General features: G+C 48.6%; 2 protein-coding genes across 19 annotated transcripts in view; both read left to right on the top strand.

Annotated features, from left to right (window-relative positions):
- Positions 1-14,093, top strand: part of LOC5667093 (supervillin) — a 205,880-nt gene that overhangs the window by 181,479 nt on the left and 10,308 nt on the right. For 17 of the 18 annotated variants that reach the window (XM_061642227.1, XM_061642223.1, XM_061642228.1 and 14 more), the window contains one exon: positions 9,157-9,664. In XM_061642227.1, the coding sequence (XP_061498211.1) occupies positions 9,157-9,664 (508 nt within the window). Of the gene's footprint in view, positions 1-9,156; positions 9,665-13,419; positions 13,561-14,093 lie in introns of those variants that run through there. The other variant, XM_061642238.1, reaches the window with a different exon arrangement.
- On the top strand, positions 11,515-12,972 carry LOC133391142 (uncharacterized). Its single transcript, XM_061642281.1, has one exon. The coding sequence runs from the start codon at positions 11,515-11,517 to the stop codon at positions 12,970-12,972; it is 1,458 nt and encodes a 485-aa protein (XP_061498265.1).

Genomic DNA, 14,093 nt, shown 5'->3' with positions numbered 1-14,093 from the left:
GTGGTATCGCCTCTGCGACCCTTTTGTGCAGTGCTCGTTGCTTGATGCTACTAAATGTCATTGAGCTCGCCTGATAATGGATTGGTTTGTTATGTTTGCCTGGTCTGGTGGATGGCAAGCGGTGGATTTAGAGAACCCAGATGATAAATGTGGCGTAAAAAGTCACATTACTCGCATACAGCAAAGAGGAAAGAGGACAAAGGAGATCCTCGTCTTCTGTTGACTGGGCGCTTTGAGACGGGAAGGAAAATAATTAAAACCACTACAGCTTTGATCATCATTACCCATCAAAGAGCTGGTGTTGAAAATGAGCGCTCTAAACGCTCTTTGAAAACATGGAAAGCTCTCACGCAAAAGAGACTCGTTTTCCGGTTCAATGGAAAGCGTTTTTCAGTATCCCTTCTATGTATTGCTGTTGGTGCATGGTGCTGTTGGTCTCCGAAATAAATAAGCGATAGTGTCGCATGTTTTATGTAGTCATTGCACCCGTCTGTGATGGAACGTGAGTGTATGTGTTGCGAGAGGTATTACGAATATGGTAACATGAGTGCAATAAAACTCAATTATCATTGTCACACCTGGCTGGTGCAGCTCCTTCGGGCGAGTACTGTAAAATCAATCCCGTTGCGGTTATTTGATCGAAATGCCGAACGTGTATCATCAGTCACTTCAGGAACGGCATGTCCTTTTCGCTCAGATTTATAACCCCGGCCAGTGGCTGACCAGAATAAATTGATTTTAGGTGTGTGTGTGTGTCTGTGGTAAGGCTTGGGGTGCCTCAATCACACTTTCTGCACCTTCCAGCCTGTACTTTAAGCTCCTCAAAGTGTGGATGCACTTTCCTCGATGCATATTTCATACTTCAGTCTATTCCCGCCTGCAGAACGTGCGGTGGAAAAGTAATTTACCATTAATAATCGACAAACCCAGCATGGGTTTCCCGAGGATCATATTGGAAAATGGATTACAACATTGCCATTGCGATATCATGTCGGCAAACTACTTTATTGCCCCCCGGGTGCGCACCGGTGCACCAGTACGTACACGGTAATGGTCGCAGCACCCGAAATCGCATGAATAAAAAATGATTCTTAAGTCACGGACGGACGGACGGAAAGTGCACTTTCGATTCGCTTTTTCGCAGCAGCATACGGTGTTGTAAGGCAGAAGTCCAGCTTCCCAAACCGTGTCTTCCGCACATGTGACACCAACGCTGTGTGTGAAGAATAAAAGCGCAGGAAGTGTGGTCGTCCAAGAGAAGAGATGGAGGAGCCACACGGTAGGGGGAATTCCATTTAATGGGTAAGCTTTGCTGCTGGTACGTACCGTTGCTTTCACGGCGTAGGCGAATCACTAATGCACCCGTAATGAGCCTAGGGACACACCTGGGAGCTTTCCCGGACACAGACGTACGGAAACGGTTCATTGCTCGACTGTCGCGAGTCCAACACCGTTTGCGCGAAACAAAAGCCAAAAGTCCCGTCGCCTCGGCAAAAGGATAATTAAACTCTTCTCCCAGGAGTCACATTTTTTGTTGTTGCTGCTGTTGTTGCCAACCCACACACAGACGTAGAGAAATTGCCTCCGGGGGTCATATGCGGTACTTAAACACGAACTCTTAAATTCGTTGCGTTTGGGAGTAGAAATACAAAATAAAAGCCTCTTGCATGCACGGTTCACGAAGTCACGAGCAGACAGATACACAGGTACATACGGGAACAAAGCTGTCTTCGTTCGGAGGGCCCGTACAGGAGGGGAGGGAGGGGTACAGGACGAACTCGGGGATATTATCTGTATTTATGTGGTCGCGGTTGGGCAACAGTAACATAAGCTCTGGAGCATAGAGAGAGAGCGAGCGCAAGCAAAAAACACGAACGTACGGACTTCTTCCCAGACTAATTCCAACAGCATGGGAATGGGGCTCGGGCAGAGCGCACAGATCAACGACCATAGACAACATGTTGTGCAGTGTGTGTGGTGGAGCTGGAGCTTTTTTGCATTCTTCGGCGGAAGGAATCACTTTTTTGTGCCTCGCTTGAAACCGTTTTGAATGGGTCGCCAGCCCCGCCATAGAACGAACGGTGGAGGATGGATTGCATTCGTTTGGGTTGGAATTTCTTGCCGCTTTTGATACCACATTCCGAACGGTGGCGGCGGCGGCGGCGGAGTCTGTTTTGGGGGGCAAAAAAATAATCATCCCGTGGAGTCAACAGATGTGCAGAAGGGACAGCAGATGCACATAGCGCGGAGGCATGCCCGGGAGAGGAGAGAATATCGATCCGTCTGCCAGGCGGCCAATGCACCGGACGGAGCCGGTATATCGACGGTTCTGGTAAACCGCTGCTGCTTGATGGATTGTACATAAAACGCAGAGTGTGTAGAAGGAAACAGTTTGCCACAGAATGGTGCAGCATGGCCTTTTTTGCTTGCTTGGGAAGCTTTCGGATTAAATGGAGGAAAGATAAATGAGAGACAGGATGACGACCAGTTGCAGAAGAGATGTTTTCCAGTTTGCAAATAATTAATATCTCCCACTGATACACCACATGCAAACAAAGTTATCAACATTCTAAAGCTGTTTGCTCCTCTAAACAGGGCTACAACCGTTACTGCTTCATCGCGAGCAAAAGTGAGAGCTTAGAGCGTCATTATCTATGGTCAGTTTCACTGCTTAATTATATCATAACTCGTGGCTCGTGGCCCCAAGTTTCGAGAGTGAAATTTCGATCTTTTCGATGGAGAGTAGACCCAGTGTGTGTGTGCTTATGCTAGCATTTATCTGCACTTGGATGCACCGAGCAATGCACCGAGAATCTGAAAGTAATTTCAATTCAATTTAACTCCCCACCAGCACTGCGGCTCTATCAAACCCTCCCTTCGTTCGCCATAAATCAACAGCTCTATTTCGGACGCGTTGCACAAACTGCACCGTATAACCGTGCCACCGCCGAGTAGCGCGAGAATTTCGGATATTCCTCCGTTTTTACCGTGCCGCTGCCCCAGGGGGGCGTTGGAGATTGCATTTTATTTATTTACCGTGATTGAATTGTGTTTCAGTTATTTTGAAGCGAAAGCAATCCGGTTAGTTGATGGTGGATTGCTGGGTGGAATATGTGATTGGAGTTGGTGTGATTTACATTCAAATTTTACATCCAAACTAGATGATCTTTATGGAGATATTCGAGCGAATGTGCGTAAATATTAATCGAAATCCATGCGATTCATTTAGCACGCTTCATCGAATATGTTGATCTAAAAGTTTTCCTATCTGTTCTTGATCTCCTCTCATACCCATATCATGCAAATCCATTAGAGTGTGGGTGCAACGACTTCCGAAGCAAGTTCTTGAACCCAGCAATTTCCCCAAACTTTGGAGAGTGTAAAATGCGCTCCCCCGTTGCTTCCAATGTATTTCCTTGAAGCGTTTCTTTTTGCAAACTTTGAATGTTTTATCTCACTTAAGATGAGGGAGGAGGTGTGGGAAGAATCGTTTATGTTCGTGCCATGCTCAAGCATCCGTGCACGAGGTTGACCGTTTTAGAAAATTTTCATCTCCAAACAATGAACTCCTCTCCCGACGCCGCAGCAGGACCGTTGCTGCTTCGAAGTTTTGTGAGGACGAGCATCTTCGCACGACTTGTCGCACGAGGAGAGGATGCTGAAGGATGTTTCCTTATAACTCCTTTACAGGTACACCCAGCCAGCAGCAGTCTTCTTTGTGTTGCTGCATCCCAGTTGCTGAGGAGAGATATTGGGGCCGAGAGGACAGACAGGCTTGTTGATGCAGACAGTAAATTCACACTCTAATGCTGAGAGTGTGTATCATCCTCTAGTCCGCTTCCTTTTTCGCTTGGGGAAGACCGTAGCCGTGAATGCTGACACTTTTTTTTAAATGGAAACAAAGGAAGTGATGCATAAAAATGGGAAAGTTATATCCATGGATCATTGGAGCTGCTTCCGTTCTGTTGCCGAAGGAGACTCCCGCAAGAACAAGGAACTCTTGAAACAAACACATTGTCGTCTTTGTATTTTGCTTTCTACTGGCATAATGGTTGGTGTCTGGTGTGAAAATGGTTCCGTGCCGCCTGTGCAGGGATGTGTTTTTTTGGTAGCAAAAAGCGATGAATTATGTACAGCTTGATAATTAGAAAACTTCTTCACCATAGCTTACACCCAACTCACACGCTGAACCATTTCCATCAATCGAGAGCTGGTTCGTGTTTGCTAATAACTTAAACGAACGTTAGACGTGTGAGAATGTCCAGCGCTTGTCCCGAACTTTTGCTGCATCGAAAAGCGGCCAATTAATTATTCAAACGAAGTACACAAGCGCATATTTCCGGGCTGGTGAGGTTGGTGCATTGCAGATGTAAACCAGAAGATTGCAGGGCCAAGACACAGTGCAGTTGTGTTGAATTTGTAGGAAATTTAAAGCTACTTACCACCTCCGGTGGTTTTAAAGCTCGCTCCCGCCCCAGCATCGACGCACAATCGAAAAGCAAATTTCATTCAATTATTTCTGGCCGGTAAATTGGCCTATTGGGAATGTAATCCCTCACAGGCGCTCCATTTCGGGGCTCCAACACATCGACAGCTTATTTAAAGGGGAGAAAAGGGGGAGAGAAAAACATCAACATCATTCAGAATAATAGCATCAATCAACGCGGCGAGTCTAACTTGTTGATACACGTTGTATGTTTCTTCCGCTTCTCGCTGGAGGTTCTGCTGTAACTTACAGACATTTCATGCTAGACAACTTCTCTACCCAAAGGTACGTGTGCGGTGTGTGGCACCTTTTGCAGAGTTCCATTTCCGACAGCCGACTGCTTTTCATTTGCGCAAGAGTGTTTCGATCGCTCCAGTGGAGCAAACGGCCGCCGCTTCTCATCATGTAAATGGAATGTAGTTCCTGTGTACGCCGGACGCAGGGCAGCAGCCGGCGTCAATTCGGAGGATGTGTTAAGATTATAAACTTCCTGTTTCTATGGCCCAGAAACGCGATCCATTCTGGAATTGAAAACACACATCACCAAACACCACAGACCGGCTTCATTGAGGTGGGAGAGAGATGTTTGAGGTGCAGAAACAACACACACGAGAGGTGGTGGAGTGTAGTTTGTAAAGGTGTTTTTCACGTTTGGAGCTGGAGGACACCGAGATCGTGCTGTAATGAAAAGGAACACTTTCCATTTCCTCTTTCATTCTCTGTAGAATATCCGGCAGCAAACAGTGTGCCGGTGTGGCTGTAAATAGTCGTCCACCGTTTGGACGTCGTCGTCGGCGCACCGTTGGACGGGTGAGATTGTCACCGGAATGGCACAAACGGGCGTGCCACTCTGGGTTGATGGGTTTTTATTTAGAACGCTTTTTTAATTGAAATTCTAAAGTAGAACACAAGCGGGAATGGTGTTATTTTTACTGCAATCTCTCTTTTATGTGAGGGAAAAACAGTAGAGTTTTTCCTATTCGGAACCCCGGATAAGTTTATTTGGGGAAATAATTTGATTGGCAATGGGTGCGCATGAAAGCTTCAAACAAATGTTCAATTGTTTGTTTTTTTGCTGGGACTTCCATGTAATCACATTTCAATTTGAATTCTTGATTGGGTTACAACACGTGACGCCGCAGGGTGGTATGAATCTCTATAAATGGGCGTTTATTTGCGACAAAATTCCTAAGGGACACCTGCAACACACGCGCCATTCGCACCTTAGCAACGGAAGCATTTCGGAAGCATTCTTTCAACCCAGGCGTGGAAATGTTTTATCACCTGCCGCCTCACACATGCCGAAGTGCCGAAAGAGTATCGAGGTGTGTTGAATTATATTTCAATGATTTATTACGCGGCCTTTTTTCCTGATTTTTAGACGTTCTAAAACGACCAAGAGGCAAACAGCCCAATGCCTTCCCCCAAAACCTTTTGTGTGATTTATTGAATTAAGCCCATCAAGTGACGAGCGCGCCCACCTTTCGAGCCAACGAAAGGTCGACGTAAAAAGGGAAGTGTCAGTTCTTGCGAAAAGAAGAAATGTCACCCAAAAGTAGTCGCATTTCGTTTGTCTCACGTACCGCTTTTCGTAAACTCCGCCGCCGCCGCCCGAGTGCTTTGTTTCGGGCGTGATGGTGGTGCCCGAGCGTACGTGACATCTCTTCCCTGGTGTGGTGGTAGTAATGTTACAGCCCATCGGACCCGGCCCTGTGTTACATTGGGCCCCTTTGGAACTGTGGAGCACCATTATTCTGACCGTGCTCTTAGGGAAACAAAATCCTCTGCCACAAACTGTAGAGTATCCGCACTGCACGTGCGGCGGTGTCCAGAAGTTAGGAACTCGCGGGGTTGGTCGTCTTTGGGACAGCTTAGTCGTGCTTAGTTAATGCGAAACAGCGAACTCTTCGGCTTTTGGAAGTACACTTTCGCATTTCACTTTTAGTCTCACCTCACATTGTACATCCGGCATTACCTGCGAGGGTTAGTGATTTAGTTTTGGAGTAGCCATTGTCGTTTAACTGTCTCGACACACTCTTTGAAACCACACGCATGCACACAGAGAGAGAGCGAGAGAAGTGCAGCGTGTGTGTTGTGGATGGAATTGTAATTGCATCCCCATCAATTGCACCCCAGACAGGTGTGTGCCGTGGCCAGTAAAACGAAGGGGCAAGCGAGAGAGAGGTCGTGTTCCGTTCCCTTTTTGCACCTCCCCGATCTGACCACTCCACCACTCGCATAGGTGTCCAATTGAAGGGTTCAAGGCTCTCGCGCGCCTTACTTTCCCTACGCTTTCATCATGCAACTGCTCCAACTGCCAACTCCCCGTCTATTTGTCGATGACAACGTTAAGCAATTAAAAGAAAATGAGCTTCCAACAGGAAGTGTGGCGAGAGCGGCCGGTTGGAGCAGGCCCCTTTTGTTTACACACACACTTTGCCCTTGGTTGGCAGAAAAGTGCAACTCGGTGCAAATTTCTATTGCATTCATTATTAAAAGGGGGAGGGCTGCTGCTACGACTGCGGCCGCTATTGAGACGCGATAATGTGAAGATGAGTTATTAGAGCAACGATTGTGATGCGTAGTTCTTTTTTTTTGCGCTACTAGAATGTTGATGATGGATGCGCCTACGTTGTAATAAGCTGCGTCATGTAGAAAATTAGTCACGCAATAATATGCGTGTTGTGTGTATGTGCGTGTACGTTTGTTGAATTGCATTGTCAAGTGCAACTTTGTGTGGTGCAGTAAAAAAGGCCCAGCGGCCCTTCAAACTCTTCTTCTGTCTTTTTCTTTGTTGCTGAAGAGCGCAAAACGGGAAGAGAGATAGAAGGCGAACAATCTACACACCGATCGAGTGCTGTTGAAAATAATGATCCATTTTATATTGTTGAACTGTCCTGCACGTGATTGGATCTCATGCCGTACAAAAGTGGGCTCTTTTCTTTCACCGGTGGTCTTCCTTTTTAGCATATTCGAGAGCGAAGGCGAATGGGGGCCATGCAGCCAGCAGTCAATAATGCTAAATCACCGATTAATGTTCCCGTTATGCTGCCTTCTGAAGACCATAATGAACCTATCACATTTACAGATTAGGCTTCGTGCTGTCTTGTGAGGCTTCGTTGCTCTCTCTCTTTGGATCTCAGGAATCACTGTTTCGTCTTCTTCTGGTAGACGTCTTTCTTTGACCGTGACCCTTGCCGGCCTATCGTTGAATCATCCCACCACAAAGCGGAAAACCAAAGCCCTCCGGAAAGCCGGTGTGTGAGGGACGAAAATTGCCGCGTTAGTTCCCTCTGGGGAAGGCAGTAGTTGGCCGTTGCGATGGATCTTTTTTCTCGAGAAAAACTTATGAGTCATCGTTGTCATCTCCGGTTGTGTCGTGAGGGTTGGTTTTTTTCGTTGTTATCCCTCCTGTTTTATGCCGGCTTTAGCTTGGTTGTAAACAATGAAAGGTACAACTTTGATAAAAAAGAAAGAAACCCCGTTAATGGGTTATAATGGAGAGCGGCCTGGGTTCCACCGGTCACGAATATGAACCGCCACCACCTTAACCGCCACAGACACATGCCAATACATGTTGTTCCGACATGACGGGTTACTACCGAGCAGGCTGGGAGAAGGTAGTTTGCGTGTGTTACGCGATTCGGTTGTTTCATTTAGGGTTGTGTCGAAGGCTCTTCCTTTCATGCGAATCTCTCGTCTCACATATGCGCGTTACCTTGAATTTTGTGCGAAAAATAGTATGTTCCGGGGTTTATTTTCGTGGTGAATGGCGGAATGGTTGGGCGTAGCACAACCTTCCATGTCACACCCATTCGCCAAATTGTCCAATAACGCAACTGTGTCCGTCCACAAGTGATATCACTTGTACTGTATAAGTGATATCACTACTTGCAATCGATTGCATAAGGGGTGGCACATACAAACACCCAACTTCCCCAACACCGAGGACACACAAACGCGGAAAGGCACACGTGTGTGTTGGGTCTCGCTGGTGAGTGATGGAGATGCGTTCGTAGAGTAACGCCGGCGTGTGTGCATTCTAATCGGAAGCTTAGCTTAGGAGTGTGTGCTAGAATGACTCATTTGTGGATTAGTGCGATGTGTGGTCCGTTGGTTGGGAAGAATCTTTCCGCCTTAAATTAGTGTGAGATAATGAGCTTGTTGTTGTGTCACGTTTGAGTTGTTTGAAGAGAACACTTTGGAGCAGAGATGCCATGCTAAATAGAAGCACTGTGCTAAACAGAAGCAAGTAGCAAGGAACATCAATTCTGTAGGATATGGTTTGGGGTTTTTCCCCTCCCGGTGACAGTGTGATTGATTTTCCCATTGCACGATATTTTGAGGCGACGACATCAGCAAACGACGAACCCTAGAATACTATGTATGCAAAGCGAGAGGTAACATTCATTAGTGTCTCTCTCCCTGTTGCGACTTTGTGCAAGTGATTGATGTGCAGTGGCGTAGAATTAATTAGCACGTTTGTCGGGTTGGTAGCGCAAGCTTTCCCGAGGGACAAAAGCGCTAGAACTAATCTGAATATTCGCTCAGTGCAGCATAAAAATAATTGCCCTGCTACTACCCTCTTCTCAACAGTATTTGTGCCGGCATATCTATATTAAAACATTACGCCTTACCGCTTTTCTTTTGTTTTCCGTACCTCTTTCCAGCTACAAGCAGCAACAGTTGATTAAAAGCAAAAGCCAATCCGAGCTTGCCACCTTCATACCGGCGTCGGCCATCATCTACCACAATACGGCCAACAACGGCGGTGCACCGGCGGCACCACCAGCACTACTAACGCACGGCGGCAGCAGTAATGCATTCGGTCTCGGTGGCATTGCTGCACCATCGACCACAGCCCTAACTGCCGCCTCAGCCCCTCACGGCTTCTACCCGGAGCAGAACAACAATAATAATCATCACAGCAGCTTCGGACACGGTTCCGGACAGCAGCAGCAGCAAAGGACGGAGGACGACTTCAGCTTCCCAGCGTTCGGTACACTGCGCCGCTGCCTGACAGAGGAGATGCGCCCCGACCAGGACGGTTCGATGGTGAAGAGCGTGTCGATAGCGGAGCGGCTAGCGGCACTGAAGAAGAGCGGCGAGGACGATTGGCGCAAGCGCGTCTCCAAGAAGGATGTGCCCGACGACGTGCGGCGGGAAAATCTGGTCAATGTAAGTAAACGTAACGCTAGCGTAACGCTACCGTGCTCTATTCCTCGCGTAGCTCGTATCGCTTTGAATGCGATACAAATTGCATACCTTTAGGCGGGTAGCCCGTATGGTAACGGGGGAGCGAATTTTGGATTGGATGTGTTACAGCCGGATGCGGTTTAATTTCCAAAACAAGGTGGAATTTTGATGATCCGTGCTCTCGAATACGTTAACCTTGAAACGTTCACATGTTCGCTTGCCTGTTCCCTCTCTCGCTTCCTTATCCTCTTTCTCACGGAAGCAACAACCAGTTTTTAGATCACTCTTTTGCCTTTTCCTCTTCGGCTTAACTTATGCTCATCGCGGGTTATGCGGGGTTATGTTTGACTCGATGAGTCGTCGCTCGCGGATCCTGTACACTTGAGCGTTGTTTGTTGGATCGGGAGCACTACAGAAACACACACACACACATGGGACTTGATTTCGATCGAGTTTGCATGTTAATTTGCATTTTAATTGTTTGCGAGAACATACCGGACGACGGGAAAGCCCCCCCCCCCGTGGACAAAGTGCAAATATACAGTACAGATCTCTCTTTGCTTGGCCGATTGTGTTTGCGGTGTGCTAAGTGTGCATAAACACAGTGCTTCTGTTGCTGCCCTTGAGGGGAACGTCTTGATGGTGATCGTCTAGAATCTCGAGATCGGGTGCCGCGTCTTAGCGCAGTACATTACTTTACTTTACGGGTCACTTGCGATGTGAATGAGGAATACTTGATTTGCTTTCCTTTTGCGGTCTCTTCGGGTGTTTCTGTGTTCATCATCAGTAAAACAAACGAACGCATTTATCTTGCAGTTTGTGCAGCTCCTTCCCGAGAGGCCTCCGCCGATCAATGTCTCTCATTTGTTACCGTTTGTTTTGGAGGAGTTCTGTGAATAGGAATGCACTGGCGGGATCCATAAAACATTCCACGATCGGGCGTTAGTACGTGCGTCTTCTTCGTCATAACAAAAATGCGTCTTCTTGTGATGTATTTGTTGATATTCACCTGCATCAAACACACGCTGCGGCTGCTACTCTAATGTGTTAGGTGTGTGTAGTGGTATTGGTTCGTTGGTTTCGCCGGCTTCTTTTCTAGATAAGATAGCAAAACACGGCACGCTAACACCACTCTACCGGGATTGGCCGGGCTCTGTGCAGGGTGCGGGCGCGTGCGGAGGTGCATCATCAATCACGCTCACAACACACGAAACGACCGGCCAAGCTTAAACGCACCACACACGCGCACACTCGTTGCGATGATTGCACAGTATTGGCCGGTACGGCATCGGGTCACCATCGCGCTCTCGCTCTCCGTCCCGCGTCGTGTCTCGCATATCAGTAAAAACCCAGCAGTGTGTGTAGAGTGTGTCCACCGACCAGCAGCAGTAGTTAGTAGCCGCATATCACCACACAACCGCACACTGTTGTGGTGTAGTTGGTTGTGTTGTCACTGCTCTGCAATACGGACGCTTCCTTCCACGGTCCAGACCCTCACAAAACGACGTTGTTACCGCGCGGCAAAGAATCGGCAGCAAACGCGCGCAGACACGGCGCAAACTGGTTCAGTTGTATCCTGTACGCGGTCGGCTGCTGACGCGTGCGCTGAATGTGCTGCTGCTGCTCATCACGGGCAGCTGTGTGTGTATTAGGAGAAATAAACAAACAGAAGTAAACAACAAGCAGTGGTATCAAAAACTAAAAACAGAAGAGTGAATTCCGTGGAACCACCCTCCCCGCTTATTAAGCGTGAAGTGAGAGTTGGTGGCGCTCGTGCGTGATCTTGAGATACATTCCAGCTCCCTCGCTAGCCGTCGTCGTTCCAAGGCACCATGAATCATGCGCTGGTATTTAATGGTGGCAGCTCCAGCCCCGGCAGCTATTGGGAAGAAGCGATCAGTCTCGTCGTTCGGCTCGGTACGCTGCTGCAAACATTAGTCATCCCGCTGCTGCTGGTGATCGGGGCGCAATTTGCGGTACAGCTGTATAACGGCGTCCGCCGGGAGGCAGAGCGGCTGCTCGAACGGCACGTCGATGCATTGCAGCGCGACCGCCAGCGGCTGATAGAGGAGATCAAGCTCGATCTGCTGCGGACGCTCAACAACAAAGGAGCGAAGGAGGATGAGGAGTCACCGGCGCAGAAGGCTTCCGAGGCAGAGTGTGATTATCGTAGTAGTACCATAAAGCAGTCGGAATGTGCATCGGAAAAGCCAACCATCATCTCACCCGCACTGTCATCCACGCCGAGTTCTGGCTTTGTAAAGAATGGCAGCACAACAACGGGCAGATCTAATCAGACCCCATTGGAGCGGCGACGACCGGCAACATCGCCCTCCTCCACCAAAGCCACCGAATGGATCCCGACCCGCCGCCACCGGCTGGATCGCAAAGAATGCAGCAACATTGTGAATGAAATCATTTATCAAATTCAATCAGGCACGCGAACTGGGGAAGATTGCGTTAACAGCAGCCCGGGGAAGTCGGGAATTCCCGAAGGTACTACCCAACGTTCAGGAAATGCGGAAGATTCGGCGGTGCTGCGGGATGTGCACAATCGTAACGTGGTCGCTCGCATGAAGACACTGTTCGAGCAGCCGATGGGGCGACCCCAGATGACCTCCGTGAAGTTTGCCACCACGCCCGAGAGGCAACCATCACCGGCGGCACCGGAATCAACGCCACGGCGACATTTCAGCAACGTTGTGAACATTCTTCGCCGCATCGAACCCAACTCCTCGTACGGGTCGCGCTCCATCAGTGCTAGCCTGGAGAACCTGAGGCCTGCCGGTGCTGCAGGGTACCCGAAGGCTTCCTCCGAACCTCCCACAGTGATCCGAATGCGACGACGCATCCGCTCCCAGCAAAGTTTGTCCGAATCGGTCGAGGACATCCTGGAGTCGGAACGGTTCTCCAAACGCTTGTCCCAGTACTCGATCAGTGATCTGCTGGACGAAGATGAGGCAGAGAGTGGAAAGCAACCGCTGGAGCGATATAGTGGAGAAGCCAAGTACGATCGGGTGTCGCGAGGTCTCAAAACACTTTCCACCTTTTCCCTGTCCGAGTTGCTGCAGGATGACGAGATGACGACGGTTGATGGGGCGGAAGCAGAACCGGAAGTGGTACTGCGCAAATCGAAACCTAGCGCGACGCCCGCCACCTATCGCAATGCCGTCGATAACATTGAGCAAATCCTAATTGCGGAGAACCTATCGAAAGACTACTGGAAGTACTCCATCTCGAACCTGCTGGACAACATGGAGGAGGACGGTGGTATCGTGTCGCTGCAGTGATGATGTGTGAAGCTCCCAGTAAAGCACCTAAGCCCCAACCTCCTCCCCCTCCCCAGTGTACCTAGAAACTGGCTTATCTTGGGACGGCCTGCAAAGGTGCTTAAAAAGTCACCCGAGGAGAGAGGGCTTAACAGAGAGACTGATAGCGCAGTAAGGTGACTACCACTGGTGCGTGGTGACTCCCCGAGGATATCCACCCAACGCGTATAGATACTGTGTCAAGGCAGCTACGAGCTTTAGTGTACAATCGAACAAACAAAGGAAGCAAAAGAAGTAACGAGTCAATTCCCGCTAAAGGCTGTGATTGGATTTATTGTTGCACGGGCCAGCCTGTGTTGGTGTGTGTGTGTAACGCAACACACTGTACGATCGCGTGATGAAGCATTATTATATTTAGGGTGTTATAAGTGCAAGAGTGACGTAAATCAATTCCAGTTAGTATCAGGGTGTTGCAATGTATGTTCTTTACCGTAAGAAGAAGGTGTTTTACGAGGCAAATACACCCTCCCTGACCCGGCCAAGTTACTGCTACGTTTACTTTATCGAGGTGTAATAGGAGCGGACTCCATGATGTCTACTCTGAAGCAGGTAATTTTGTGAAACCGAATGAGAGGGGTGTGGTCCCTTGGGCATCCCGGGGTCGGTTGGAGGTTCGATTTGTGATTCGGTGTGACCTTTAAAAGGTCGTCTTCGAACCCGCTGCTCAATCACTGTCGCTCTAACGATACGATTAATGGTATGTCTTTATGAGTTATCGAAGCGATGCGGCGAGGAACCACGGAATGCTTTAATGGAGGAATGATAAAAAAAAATTGTGGATGATGGGACTCAGGGAAGGTTGAGTTATTTCGTCGCTTATTGCCAACCACACCCCAAAAACACACACACACAGATTGGATGGAGAAGGAGGAGTACGTACGCATCGTTGCGTGTAGTAGCTGTACGATGATGCTATCTGTCGTTTCGTTTCGCTTGCTCTCCACGACATTATGACCTCCTTGGGTCGAGCGTTTAACCTGCCCCGAGGATGGGAAGAAACAGTACAGAAAGGCCCAAAGTGATGTGAAAAAACGGTCACAGTTGAGGGAAAGAAGAAGGTTCCTCCCCTCATCCAAACACCA

Source organism: Anopheles gambiae, chromosome 2 (assembly GCF_943734735.2).
Source record: "Anopheles gambiae chromosome 2, idAnoGambNW_F1_1, whole genome shotgun sequence".
NCBI lineage: Eukaryota > Metazoa > Arthropoda > Insecta > Diptera > Culicidae > Anopheles > Anopheles gambiae.
The sequence above is the reverse complement of the archived record's forward strand: the minus strand, read 5'-3'. Positions and strand labels throughout refer to the sequence as shown.